General features: G+C 42.9%; 1 protein-coding gene across 1 annotated transcript in view; it reads left to right on the forward strand.

The window, feature by feature from the left end:
- Nucleotides 1-15,022, forward strand: part of LOC143782192 (polycystin-1-like protein 1) — a 264,298-nt gene that overhangs the window by 121,374 nt on the left and 127,902 nt on the right. The window contains exons 8-10 of the mRNA XM_077269385.1: nucleotides 1,018-1,187; nucleotides 1,294-1,528; nucleotides 9,734-9,838. Coding sequence (XP_077125500.1) covers nucleotides 1,018-1,187; nucleotides 1,294-1,528; nucleotides 9,734-9,838 — 510 coding nt within the window. The remainder of the gene's footprint in view (nucleotides 1-1,017; nucleotides 1,188-1,293; nucleotides 1,529-9,733; nucleotides 9,839-15,022) is intronic.

Consider the following 15,022-nt stretch of genomic DNA (forward strand, 5'->3'; position numbering starts at 1 on the left):
TCCACCATCCGGACTATCCCGCGTTCCAAGCAACTTTTCATCAATTTTCTCTGTTGTCTAGGGATATTAGCTACAGTGTGATGGCTTGCAAACTTCTTGATTATATTGCGCACCGTGGATAAATGAACATCAAGATGTCTGGAGATGGATTTGTATCCTTGAAATTGTTGATCGTTTTCACATTTTTGTGGTTTTGTGTGAAATTATGTCTAGTTTGCCTTTTTTTCTGTTTTTTTCTGTTGTTCCAATACACAATAAGGAAATAAACATGCATATGGCAAAACATGTGTAACTGTAATAATTTTCTGGGAGAAATACTTCATGTTCTGGAACAATTTCAAGAGTGCCAACACTTTCGGCCATAGCTGTATGTATATGTATTTTTGAACAGGTGCAAGCTGAGATAGCTGCATTATATAGAAAAAGAAAACACTGCAGCACTCTATATAAGCCAACATACTGTATATGCAAACACTGAAAACATTGAATCTAACCTGTGTTATTGCTCAGTAAGATTAACTTACAAAAATGAAGATTCTTAACGCATAAATTTGCCAATTCTTGTATGCCCATCAACAACGGCAAGTTGACCTCCCTCTGATGGGTCCCTGTTCTACTGTACAGACCTCTCTTGAGCATTTGAATTTGTAGGCTTATGGCCCGGGAGAGACATGTTTGTCCATTTGACTGTAGGCTGATAGCTCAAGAGAGGTATGTACAGTAGAACAGTTTAGATTCAATGTTTTCAGTGTTTGCATATATCTTGGCTTAGCTCTCCTGATTAATGACTGTGTCAGTAATTAATACTGTCATTACATCTCACACAGGCATAATCTGACTGTGCTGGACTTTTCTTGTGTGGGATGTAATGACACCATGCTCTAATCTCACTGCAGAGCGATTACAACTTTACAACTTATTTTAAGGTGCAATACAAATATTACAGAAGTGGATATATACTTTTTGTGTGCTAAAAATAGATGATCATTACAATGAAATCTTCTTACATTTTTTTAGATTTCTTCATTTTCAACGTCAAACTTTTCCGACTGTACTCTTTCACATCTATCAAGTAGTGACAAAGATAAATATGGTTCAATGAAGATCCACAATCAAAACTTTTATCAGTGTGGTAAAATTCAGTGCTATGAAGAAAGAGGTTCAATTATAAATCTAGGCCGATCAAGGTAAATGTCATTGAAATTCAGGTCAGTTCTGACTAAAATATTTATTTTGTTTTGGTGTGTAATTATATATTGTCTGCTTTTAACACTTTTATCTTTGCAATTATAGGAATGAGACCCATTTAGCACTATCGAATGTAAGGAACCAACAGTGGATAGACAGAAGAACAAGAGCATTTGCTGTACAATTTCTCCTTTTTAACCCTCCAACAAGTCTATTTACTATGGTATCACTGCTCACAGAACTACCTGTTTCAGGGGGTATTGTCACTTCACCACATATAGATTCTGTTAGAGTTTACAGAATCACCACACTTATGGATTATTTTATTATGACATCTGAGGTAATTTATTTAATTCACCATGTTACGAAATATATATATATATATATATATATATATATATATATATATATATATATATATTATTGTATGGTTATTATATATTACATTATATTGGACATAAAAAGGTGCCACAACAATTATCAGTCAGATCATTTTATTTCGAAATCCCTTATCCACAGTGAAAGTATAGCAACTCCAACTTCATCTGTTTTTACATGAACAGAGATAATAGAGCTATGCTTCCTTGGACCTTGAGCTTTTTAGGCTCTAGGATTGTGAGACCTGGACTTCCCCTTGTCCCATAGAGACCAAATGCATGGTTCGAGGAAACCTACAATGTCCTTCAACTATTTAGAACCCCTAAAAGGAAAGCAGAACATGCCCACGCATTAGCTTGAGACTATTTCTTAGTGTGTTAGATGTAATGATAGAGCTCTGATCTTCGGGTCGAACCTCCTGCATTATTAGCAAGCAGAGGTGACTAAAACCTTTCAGATAAGGCCCATGGGGGAGGGGTGTGGTATCAAAGCTGAGTTTAGCTGTGCCACATTAGAAACCTCCTAGCTCTCCTTCTCTCCTAGCACTGTCAGCTCTGCTGTACTGATCCTCCCCCCACACTACCTGTCCAGAGATGTGAACTCAAAGTGTCAGTATCAGACTTTGGTCTGTTGTGCTCAAGTTGTAATAGCTCTGCAGTGAGATTAGAGCATGGTGTAATTACATACTACACTTGGGTAGTCCAGAACAGTCAGATTATGCCTCTGTGAGACGTAATGACAGTATTGAATATCGACACAGTCATTAATCAGGAGAGCTGATTGAAGAGGTTATAATGTAAAATTGCTAAACTTAGCTGTGCTTCCCTTCCTTCCACATTGGCTCATGCAGGAGATTAAAGCTGTACCATTACATCTCACAGCAAAGGAAATTGTTCTAAGCCATGGTGGGATGCCTTTTTTCTTACTTTAATTGTTGCTGCCTGCTTATGATTGGTCAGCATCATATAGAGAGATGAAGTACACAGGCTTGGTGAAAAATATCTGACAACTCTAACTTAAATTAACTTATTAGGTGGCAAATAGTTTTTTAATATCATTGCAATGGAGAGATGAAATAAAAAATATTTTTATTCCACTCTGCAGCCACTATCACATCCTGTGTCCAGTCTAAAAGAAAAATTTGGTGATAGGTCCTCTTTACACTCAATTGGAAAATTGGAAGTATACAGGATCTTTCACATAATTTTGAACTGTAATAATGACTGTAGAATGTAATAAAATGTGTTTGGTGTTTTGTTTTTTTTGCCGGATTGCAAAATGGACATATAATGAATCCATGGGCTCAAGTATTCTTGAAAACACATATATATATATATATATATAAAAAAGAGAAAAAAGTGATCAGCACTCACCATTCCTGATGCTATAAAAAGTCTTTATTAGGACATGGACACGGACAGGGAGAGCATGGTGTCCAGGGATGACAGCTGTTTCGCGCTACATGCGCTTCCACAGATCCCGATCACTTTTTTCTCTTTTTTATATTATTACCTCTTTTTGATTGAGCACCCCATACGCCCATGCACTGAGTAGGGGGTATAGGAGCTGGTACAGCGTATTGTAGCACGCTAATAGGTGATCGCATGGGACAGCAGTGCGAGTATATTATCTTTTGTTTGGACATATATATATATATATATATATATATATATATATATATATATATATATATATATATATATATATATATACACTCACCGGCCACTTTATTAGGTACACCTGTCCAACTTCTTGTTAACACTTAATTTCTAATCAGCCAATCACATGGCGGCAACTCAGTGCATTTAGGCATGTAGACATGGTCAAGACAATCTCCTGCAGTTCAAACCGAGCATCAGTATGGGGAAGAAAGGTGATTTGAGTGCCTTTGAACGTGGCATGGTTGTTGGTGCCAGAAGGGCTGGTCTGAGTATTTCAGAAACTGCTGATCTACTGGGATTTTCACGCACAACCATCTCTAGGGTTTACAGAGAATGGTCCGAAAAAGAAAAAAAATCCAGTGAGCGGCAGTTCTGTGGGCGGAAATGCCTTGTTGATGCCAGAGGTCAGAGGAGAATGGGCAGACTGGTTCGAGCTGATAGAAAGGCAACAGTGACTCAAATCGCCACCCGTTACAACCAAGGTAGGCCTAAGAGCATCTCTGAACGCACAGTGCGTCGAACTTTGAGGCAGATGGGCTACAGCAGCAGAAGACCACACCGGGTACCACTCCTTTCAGCTAAGAACAGGAAACTGAGGCTACAATTTGTACAAGCTCATCGAAATTGGACAGTAGAAGATTGGAAAAACGTTGCTTGGTCTGATGAGTCTCGATTTCTGCTGCGACATTCGGATGGTAGGGTCAGAATTTGGCGTAAACAACATGAAAGCATGGATCCATCCTGCCTTGTATGGAGCATCTTTGGGATGTGCAGCCGACAAATCTGCGGCAACTGTGTGATGCCATCATGTCAATATGGACCAAAATCTCTGAGGAATGCTTCCAGCACCTTGTTGAATCTATGCCACGAAGAATTGAGGCAGTTCTGAAGGCAAAAGGGGGTCCAACCCGTTACTAGCATGGTGTACCTAATAAAGTGGCCGGTGAGTGTATATATATATATATATATATATATATATATATATATATATATATATATATATATTGTGGTGCAGTGACCAATGTTACAGCCAGGGGGCGCTGTGTGTGCACTTCAAGATGTGCTTGGAAGCATAATGGTGATGAGAGAAAGTCTGGTAGGATTATAAATGGCCGGTATGTGTGTTGCAGAGGAGGTCACTCTGCGCTGTCAGTCTGAAGTTAAGTTGGTGTGCTGGGATCTGTAGTCTCACGTGTAATTGTGTAGTTCTAATGGGAGATTGGCAGGGCTAGTTATGAGAGATGGGAGGGTCAGACTAGCCACACACACCCACACTCCCACCCAGGGGAGTGGTTACAGGTATGTAATGTGACCAGGGTGTGGGTCACATGTTCCTATGTATGGATCCGTTTGGTCCATGTGCAAGGTCCTGGACGGTCGGTGTTGGAGACTCCTGGTATTGGAGAAGTCCTGCAAGCACCTGAGACCGTGGACCTGATGTACGGTCAGTGTTGGATTGTCCTGGTATGGGCTGGAGTCCTGGAGGCACTGAGACCGTGAGTCCTGCAATAGCCTGGGTGTTGGATTGTCCTGAAGTGGGCTGGAGTCCTGGAAGCACTGCTGAGGCTATGGACTGAATGCTCGAGGGTGTTGGATTGTCCTGGTATGGTCTGGAGTCCTGCAAGCACCTGGTAAGAGTGAGAGTCCTGGAATGGTCAGGGTGTTGGATTGTCCTGGTATGGACTGGAGTCCTGTAAGCACTTGGTAAGATCATGGACTGATGGCCTATGTGTTGGAAGTGCCTGTGATTGGACTTCCTCGAAGCGCATGGAAAGGCTGCATCTACAGAGCCTGAGACGGTTTCTGTGTTGGGGAAGCTACAGTTCCTACTGTGGGTCTGGACTATCCGAGGTGCCCTGGTCACAAGGACGGTGATCCCAGTGAGGCAGCTTTCCCCTGTGTACCAGCACTGGCAGGAGTCAGTATATGGAGCCGGAGCTCCTGTAAGGTAACTCCAGGTAACAAGGGGTTACGGGTAGACACAGATCTGCCAATGGAACAGACTATTGATGGTTAATGTGTTCCGTTGATGTAAATAATGAACTGTTTGTGTTATGGTTTATGATGTTGAATAAACCGGAATAGACTGTTTAAGTGGAGAAATCGTGCCTGAGTGCTTAAACCCCATGCCAAGCGAGTGTCCCCCAACACACTCAGGTAGCGTATCACCACAATATATATATACCGTATATACTCGAGTATAAGCCGACCCAAGTATAAGCCGACCCCCCTAATTTTGCCACAAAAACTGGGAAAACTTAATGACTCGAGTATAAACCTAGGGTGGAAAATGCAGCAGCCACCGGTAAATTTCAAAAATAAAAATAGATACCAATAAAAGTAAAATTAATTGAGACATCAGTAGTTTAAGTGTTTTTGAATATCCATATTGAATCAGGAGCCCCATATAATGCTCCATACAGTTTATGATGGCCCCATATAATGCTCCATACAGATATTTGCCCCCATATAATGCTGCACATGGCCCCATACAGATGCCCCATACAGATATTTGCCCCCATATCATGCTGCACTTGGCCCCATATAATGCTGCACATGGCCCCATAGAGATGCCCCATACAGATATTTGCCCCCATATCATGCAGCACATGGCCACATAACATGCCCCATACAGATATTTGCCCCCATATCATGCTGCACATGGCCACATAAGATGCTCCATACAGATATTTGCCCCATATGCTGTTGCTGTGATTAAAAAAATAAAAAAATTACATACTCACCTCTCCGGCCCCCGGCACTTGCTATAGTCACCTGCTCCCCACCGCTGACCGCCGTTGTGTCTTCCCGTCCTCTGCACCGATGTTCAGGAAGAGGGCGGCGCACACTAATCGCGTCACCATGCCCTCTGACCTGAGCGTCACTGCGGAATACACAGCGGCGCCGATGGTGGAACGAGGTGCTGGTGAATATCACGCACTACCCCCCATCATACTTACGTGCTCCTGGCGCCATCACTGCACGTCTGTTCCCCGGCGCCGCATTTTCTTTCTGTAGTGAGCGGTCACCGTTACCGCTCATTACAGTAATGAATATGCGGCTCCACCCCTATGGGAGGTGGAGCCGCATATTCATTACTGTAATGAGCGGTACCATGTGACCGCTCACTACAGAAAGAAACTGCAGCCCCGGGAAGCAGGGACCACGCCAGGAGCAGGTGAGTATTATTAGACTGCCCCCGCTCCCCCTGGGTATGACTCGAGTATAAGCCGAGAGGGGGACTTTCAGCCCAAAAAAGTGGGCTGAAAATCTCGGCTTATACTCGAGTATATACGGTGTGTATATATATATATATATATATATATATATATATATATATATATATATACAGAGCTAGATGGCATAAAAGTTCAATTGCTACATCATTACCGAACCCGACAGGATATGAGACATGATTTACATACAGTAAACCATTGCATATCCATTAGATTTTTATATATCCCTCACTAATAATGTTAGTAATGTGTGTGTGCACAATTTGGGAGCTGTATGTGTTAAATTGAAGGGTTAATTCACGGAAAAAACTGGTGTGGGCTCCTGCGCAATTTTCTCCACCAGAGAGGGAAAGCCAGTGACTGAGGGCAGATATTAATAACCTAGAGAGGGACCATGGTTATTGGCCCCCCCTGGCTAAAAACATCTGCCCCCATCCACCTCAGAAAAGGCGCATCTGTAAGATGCGCCTATTCTGGCACTTAGCCTCTCTCTTCCCACTGCCCTGTGGCATTGGCATATGGGGTAATAAGGGGTTAATGTCACCTTGCTATTGTAAGGTGACATTAAGCCTGGTTAATAATGGAGAGGTGTCAATACTGTACACCTCACTGAAATGCCGGCTTTTCTATAGGACACTGGTGCGTATTTCTCGCAAGTCACACTGATGGTCCGTGTGTAATCCGTATTTTTCTCACCCCCATAGACTTGCATTGGCGTATTTTTTGAGGAATATGCTGACAATCGCAGCATGCTGCGATTTTCTCAGCTTGTAAAATACAGACGAGAATTACACGGCTGATAGGAGCTGCCCCCTAGAGAAACATTGGTCTGAGTGCAATGCATTGTTTTTGCACCTCTCACTCGTCCGTATTTCTCTCTAGTGTGACGCCGGCCTAAGAGTTAACCTTTTCAAAGTCGAAGTGGGTGTTATCACATAACAAATCACAGAGGGAGAAGTACATGCCCCCAATAAATTGTATCTAATAACACCCACTTGGACTTAACTAAAGTTAACTCACAAAGTAATATCTCTGCAATAGAGAGGCAAAATAAAATAAAACAAACAAAAATGTTTTATTCCTCTCTGCAGCCACTATTACATTGTGTGTCCAGCTCAACATGAAACATTGGTGAAATGGAGATTGACATTGATAAGCCATAATGGTTAATTACTGGGAAAAATTTCTCGTTCCATTAAAACTTTTTCAAATATTAGAAAACATTAAATAAAAAAATTATAAATTATTATTTACTATCATCAATATTGTTTAAATGAGACATTACATTGCAGTGAATTGGATTTTAAAATTGCTATGGTGTATGATAGTGTGATTTTGAGGTCATGTTGCGGATATCACGGACAACTCCTCTAGGTCTAAAGTGGAAGTGTGGCTCTGATTGACAGTCACACTCCTGCAGTAACATCCTGGCTCACCCAAATCCTGAATGTATAACCAGTAGTTACACTGTAAGTGGCACTGATAGGGCTACAGATAAACTTTGTCCTCCCTTTGTCCTGTCTCTGCCAGTCTCAGCATCAGTGATAACTGAAAATAACTGTGAAATACTACCAAGGGGCCTCACATAAATCTACAGAGTTAGGATTCATTTACCAGAGCGGATAGTCATTTAAACGATGAACGATCATAACTTACTTCTAGCAAATTATGTCAGACATATTGTATAAGTGATCAAATGATCTCAGGGGACTAACAAATAAAGGTAAAAAGAAATGTGTTTTTTTTACATGAATGTTTATATAACCATTTTTTCCCAGTTAAAACTTAAAAAATTAAATAATAAACATATTTGGTATTCTCGAGTCCTAACCACTTCAAGACGGAGCCCTTTTTCATTTTTGTGTTTCTGTTTTTTGCTCCCCTTCTTCCCAGAGCCATAACTTTTTTTATTTTTCAGTCAATATGGCCATTTAAGGGCTTCCTTTTTTGTGGGACAAGTTGTACTTTTGAACAACACCATTGGTTTTACTACATTTAGTACTCAAAATGGGAAAAAATTCCAAGTGCGGTGAAATTGCAAAAAAAGTGCAATTCCACAACTTTGTTTGGATTTTTTTTACCATGTTCACCAAATGCTAAAACTGACCTGCCATTATGATTCTCCAGGTCATTATGAGTTCATAGACACCAAACATGTCTCAGTTCTTTTTTACTTGTGGAGAAAACAAAATCCAAAGTTTGCTAAAAAAAAAATTGCGTAATTTTCCGAGACCCGTAGCATCTCCACTTTTTGTGATCTGGGGACGGGTGAGGGCTTTTTTTTTTGCATGCCAAGCTGGCGTTTTTAATACCACCATTTTGGTGCAGATACAATCCTTTGATCGCCCATTATTGTATTTTAATGCAATTTTGTGGCGACCAAAAAGCGTAATTCTGGCTTTTTTACTTTTTTTCTATTACGCCGTTTAGCGATCAGGTTAATTTTTTTTTTTATAGTCATAGATCAGGCGATTCTGGAAGCGGCGATACCAAATATGTGTATATTTGATTTTTTTTAACTGTTTTATTTTGAATGGGGCAAAAGGGGGGTGATTTGAACTTTTACATATATTATATTTTTTTTTATATTTTTTAAAACTTTTTTTTTACTTGCTTCAATTGTCTTGCTTGTGCTACATAGAGCAGGGCTGCAGCCCTGCTCTATGTGGCAGACATGCTCACTTGCTATGAGCGACGACCGCTGGGTAGCCCTCATAGCTATCCGGCTATGACAACCGCAGGAGTGGTTGTTACACAGGCATGGAGAATCATTTTGCGAGGTTATTTTAACATTCACAGGATGCAACATACAGTATAAGTAAATATATTCACATTTAGTATGCACCACTGGTAAAAAATGATGTCGTTTTAACCACATGATGAAAGCTGTAAAAACATACGGTAATTGAAAAACCAGTTATGGAATTGTATTTTTTCTTCACAATTTCACCCCACCTGAAATTGTTTTTTTTATGTATACTACATGATAAAGTGAACAGTGTTATTTAAAATTACAACTTGTCCCCCAAAATAGAGAATGTTATATGGCTATGTTAATGAAAAAATAATAAAGTTATAGCTCTTGGAATAAGATAGGGAAAAAAGCTGAAAAATAGAAAATTGTCCAATCATTAAGGGGTTAATCCTCCACTTTCTATATAAAAATCCAGATGCAAAAGGTCTGGAGCCTCTGCATAGTAATGTTTTGGCATGTTTAAATGAATTTTTTAGTATGAAAGGATCGCAAATAATTCCAATTTTGTTTTACAGCTCATGTACCTCGGAATGGCACTTATATACTTTTATTTACAACTCAATATTATGACTCAGAGGGGTTTCAGAAGCTACTGGCGGGAACCTTGGAATTGGGTGGAGGTAATGACAAACTAAGTATTTTTGAGAGGATAATTCTACATTTTCTTCTTTAAAGGGAACCTGTCACCTCAAATTGGCGGGATATGTAAATGCCTTTTTTCTAGTCCGATGGGCGGCATTTCGTCTTCATTTTTCCACCCCATCCGTCCCTGTTATCTGTAATATGTTCGTGAATTAGAGTACTTGTTCTCCATAGTTTGTGCGTACGCAATGCAATCTTCGCTTGTGCACACGCAGTATGCTTTGCCCAACTGCGGGCAAAGCCGAAAAGCATTACAGCGTATGGGTCTGCGCACTATGTCCCGGAAGTATTTTGCTGTGTTCTGGGACATAGTGCGCGGGCACATGCGCAGTAATGCTTTTTGGCTTTGCCCGCAGTTGGGCAAAGTATACTGCACATGTGCGAGCGAAGATTGCATTGCGCACTCGCGAACTATGGAGGACAAGTACTCTAATTCACAAACATATTGAAGACAACAGGGACAGATGGGGTGGAGAAATGAAGATGAAACACCGCCCATCGGACCAGATAAAAAAGGCATTTACATATCCAGACAATTTGAGGTGACAGGTTCTCTTTAACTTTGTGATGTTATCTGTGTTCAATAGTTGTTGAGTTCTATCAGATGTACAGGGGATCCTATGTCAATTAAGCAAAATCAATTTCTTGTCTTCTCTGGGAATTGGATTAGCATTCCACAGTGATTTGCTGTAAAGTGAGAATGATGTATTCTACTAGACTAGAGTAGAATGAAGGAAACTGAGCAATCAAAATGTTATATAAATCAAGATTCTGTCCCTGTAAATATGCACAATATTGAAATAGATAAATACAGTTTGATACTTAGTGTCCAATCGACTGGCCGTCATTTTGCTTAATTTGATCAGAGCTAGTGATGAATGAGTATCATAATATTCATAATCGCTATACTTGTAACAAGTACTTTGTAAAAATGGTGCATTCATTCCGAATAGCGAGTACAATGCAAGTCAATGGGAATTGCGAGTAATTTTCTGCTGAACCCTACAAAGGGGTCTGGGGGCCTGAGGAAAAGGAAGAAATGGAATGGAAAGTGATGAAACAGAATGGGAAGAGCCTGGAGAATATGCCTGCATGCATTTCTGCCTCACATATGGTTTCTGGGAATAAGTTTGTGCAGCGCCCCCCCACTGCCGCAGGGCCGAGGGGAACCCGGTACGGGGCCTCTGAGTCTCTGCTCTGGGGTTGTCACGGTGTCTAGGCCCGGTCCGTGACCCTGCCGAGGGGTGTACAGTGAATAATAGATATGGATGGTGGTAGTGGTGGTGGTGGTGCGGTGCAGTAAATAACGAGGACACCAGGTTGCAGTCTCTTTACCTCTTTACTGAAGATCTCTGGGTCCTCAGTCCGGAATACGGTTCACCAGGCTGCGCAAGTCCGGCCGGTCCAATGGCACCTCCAGAGTTCTCTTAACAGGTGGAAATCTGTGCCTTCCTTCTAGCGCTAGGTGTTGCGGTCCTTCCCTGCTGTGCTTATGGAAAGTCCCCACAACTGTTGTGTCCGTTTCTTAAGTTCCCTCACAACTCGATTAGATGATGTTCTGCTAATCCTCCGTCCCTCCCTGATGGTGCGGTTAGGACGGCACCCGTATGACGGGTAGGCTCGGAGCTCTTCCGGGACCCTAGAGTCGCCCCTCTCCACAAGTTGCCCCCCAAGACTGCATAGGTGATTTGGGTGAGACAGCCCGCCTTAGACTGACTGTCCTGCCGTTGGTTTAGAGTATTGCCTGAAACTGAATATTGTAATACTCCCTCGGCGTTCCGGCCGCCGGTTGTGCGCCTCAGTAGGATGTTGCCTCGGTCTCACAGCACGACTCCTACTGGTATTCTCCTTCTTGCTTTGATCTCGTTTCTCACTCAGCACAATCTATCTCGCTTCTAATCCTTCCTTGGGCACCGCCGCTATGCTGAGCAGGCACGGTCCCGTTACATTCCTTCTTGTAGCCAGGCCTCTGTCAGGATCCCACCCCTGACAGGGACCCTACCGAATCTTCTCCCACAACACCCTCTGCCACAAGGTGTTGCCTAGTTCCAACCCAGTCAGCTTTCTGAACTAACTTCCTGCCTGACCCCCAGTTTACCCACAATGGTGGGGAGTGGCCTAATGAATAGAATCCTTAGCTCCCCCTGGAGGCCCGGCTGTGAAATGTATTGGTGTCTGTGATACCTGGTCAGATGAACTCCTTCAGTGCCATCAGACGTACCATAGCTCCCCTTAGTGGCGGAGCCACAGTACTGCAACGACCAGGACTCTGGGGCGCTGCACTTGTCGCAGTATTAAGCCACTTTTACAGATACACAAGAACAACTACCAAACCTAGATTTCTATTGATTATGTATCCCCTATCTCAGTCACAATGTGGGACAACCTGTCACAAGGGCCTCCAATGACAAATATTAGCTTGGTAGAACCGCTGTACATTCAAGATTTGTCCACTGCACAATATACATAGGGTTTGTAAAAATTAGCTCTATGGGCTGAGCCATGGTTGATGCAGGAAGCCACCATCCCAAGGGCCTCCAATCACAAATAGTAGTTAGGCTGGAGTAGGAATACTGTCCTGGTTTGTCCACTGCACAATGTGCATAGGGTTTGTAAAAATTAGCTCTATGGGCTGAGTCATGGCTAACGCAGGAAGCCACCATCCCAAGGGCCTCCAAGCACAAATAGCAGTTAGGCTGGAGTAGGAATAATGTCCTGGTTTGTCCACTTCACAATGTGCATAGGGTTTGTAAAAGTTAGTCCTATGGGCTGAGTCATGCTTGAGGAAGGAAACGGGTTTTTATGGGAAGGGGTTGACGTTAACAGCAGTAGCATGAACCAGCATTTTTGGTGAATTTAGGTGGGCTTGATGTCATCTGGAGGGATTGCAAACTGTGGAGATATCAGTCCTTATTGAATTTAATCAGAGTAGGTCTGTCTGCATTTTCTGTGGAGAGACGTGTGTGCTTATCAGTGATGATTGACCAAGCAAAACTGAAAACATGTTCTGACATCACATTAGCAGCCAGGCAGGCCAGCACCTCCGAGACGTATAAGGAGAGGTCAGGCCAAGTGTTCAGCATGGACACCCAATAATTAAAGGGAACTGAAAAGTCAGAAAGGACACACGTATGGTCACTTAAGTACCCCTTGACCATGTTCTGCAACTTTTCTCTCCTTGGCATTGTTACAGGCACAAATAGTCCTTGCTGTTGTGCTGGCTTATTGAAAATTGCCCAATTTGTGCACATTTTCTCCCCACCTCTTTTGGACCTGGTGTTCGTGTCTCCCCATTATGCCTTAGTGTTGAAAACAGCCGCTACCTCTGCCACCAGCATGGTCTGAGGGTGATGTTTTCAGCAACTGATCTACAACGGCCCTCTTGAATGATTCAATTGTAATACTCTTTGGTGACTCCAAAAGGAGAGAAGAAAATTTCTCCTTGTACCGTGGATTGAGAAAGGTGGCCAACCAGTATTGGTTGTTGGATAAAATGTGTATCACCCACAGACACTTACACATGAACTGTGCCATGTGAGCCAACCTGCAAAAAGGAAAATGTTCTGTGGCCCCAACAGTAGGAACAGTACCCATCCTCTCCTCACTCTGACTCACCTTCTCCTCTTCCACCTCCTCCTCTCCAGCCCATCCTGGCTGCACAAACATGAAACTTGGGTTGGGTATCCCCTCTGTAGCATTTGGAGTCCCCTTGGTAGCACAGAAAAACAACTCCTCTCCCTCCTCATCTTCCTCCTCATCACCCAATGTTGCCTCAGAATATTGGCTGGGCTGGGTAGTATCACCCATTGTGAAGTCTTGCTCCATACCAACATGCTGGGCACTCAAAGCTTCCTCTTTGAGATTATGCACTGGTTGTTTCAAGAGATTACGCTGATTATAGCCTGATCACCGCTCATGAGCTTGGTGCAGTACTCAAAGTTCTCAAGAACCTCACAAATGTCAGCCATCCACACCCACTTGAGAATCGTTCTGTGTGGTGGCTGATTCTCAGTCTGACATGCATGTTGAAGCTGGTATTCAGCTACTGCCCTCTGCTGCTCACTAATCCTTGCCACCGCACGGGCAGGTCACGAATGAATCGATGATTTGGCAAATTCAAGCGCTTTTGCAGCACTGTAAGACCAGTAAAAGCGGTAGAGGAATGGCGGAAATGGGCACTAATACGGCACACCTTCTCAAGTAGGTACAGAAAGGAAGGTAACTTTTCAGAAATTTCTCAACAACTAGGTTCAGCACGTGAGCCACGCATGGCACATGTACCAGCTTGCTGACCTTTAAAGCCACCACCAGGTCACGCCCATTACTGCAGATGACCAGACCGGGTTGGAGGTGCAGCGGGGAGAGCCATTGACCGGTCTGTTGTTTTTAGGCTTGCCACAGCTGTGCTGCAGTGTGTGGTTTATGACCTAAGCAGATCAGCTTCAGCAGAGCGTGTTGCTGCTTTGCCAGTGCGCTTCTGCACAGGTCTCAGCTTGGCAGTGATGGGGATGGGACTTCAGCACAAGATGAGGAGTAGGAGTATGGGAAAGAGGAATTGGAATATGAAGAGGCAGATCCCTGACAGAAGTTTAAGAGGACTAATGTGGACAGCAGAAGGCAGGCTGTGACAACAAAACAGCGGGGAAAATGGCCTGGCGCGTGCTTGGTAGCAGGTAGTAGGAAATGTTTGGACTACTACTTTGCATAGGGCACTTAATGCCTTTTTAAGTGGAATAATGTGGACAGCAGAAGGCAGGCTCTGACCCCCAAAACAGCGGGGGAAAATGGCCTGGTGCATGCTTGGTGGCAGACAGTAGGAAATGTTTGGATTACTGCTTTGCGTAGGGCACTTAACGCCTTTTTAAGTGGAATAATGTGGACAGCAGAAGCCAGGCTCTGACCCAGAGGCGTAGCTAGGGCTTTGGGTGAAACTTCTGAGTGGGCCGCTACCAGGTAACCTTGGCTACAACTCGGTGACACGCCCTAATAGTGGAGGAGAACCTCAGCAGATGACCATGCTGTTACTGAAGATAATCTCTAAATAAAGACCAACATGGATATTACCGCCATATGGTCAGTGGTAGATACCAGCCCTACAGAATATATAACAGATCACTGCACAGTTACACATAATCTCTTACCGCTGACGTTCTTTCTGATGG

The sequence above is a fragment of the Ranitomeya variabilis genome, chromosome 6, assembly GCF_051348905.1.
Source record: "Ranitomeya variabilis isolate aRanVar5 chromosome 6, aRanVar5.hap1, whole genome shotgun sequence".
NCBI lineage: Eukaryota > Metazoa > Chordata > Amphibia > Anura > Dendrobatidae > Ranitomeya > Ranitomeya variabilis.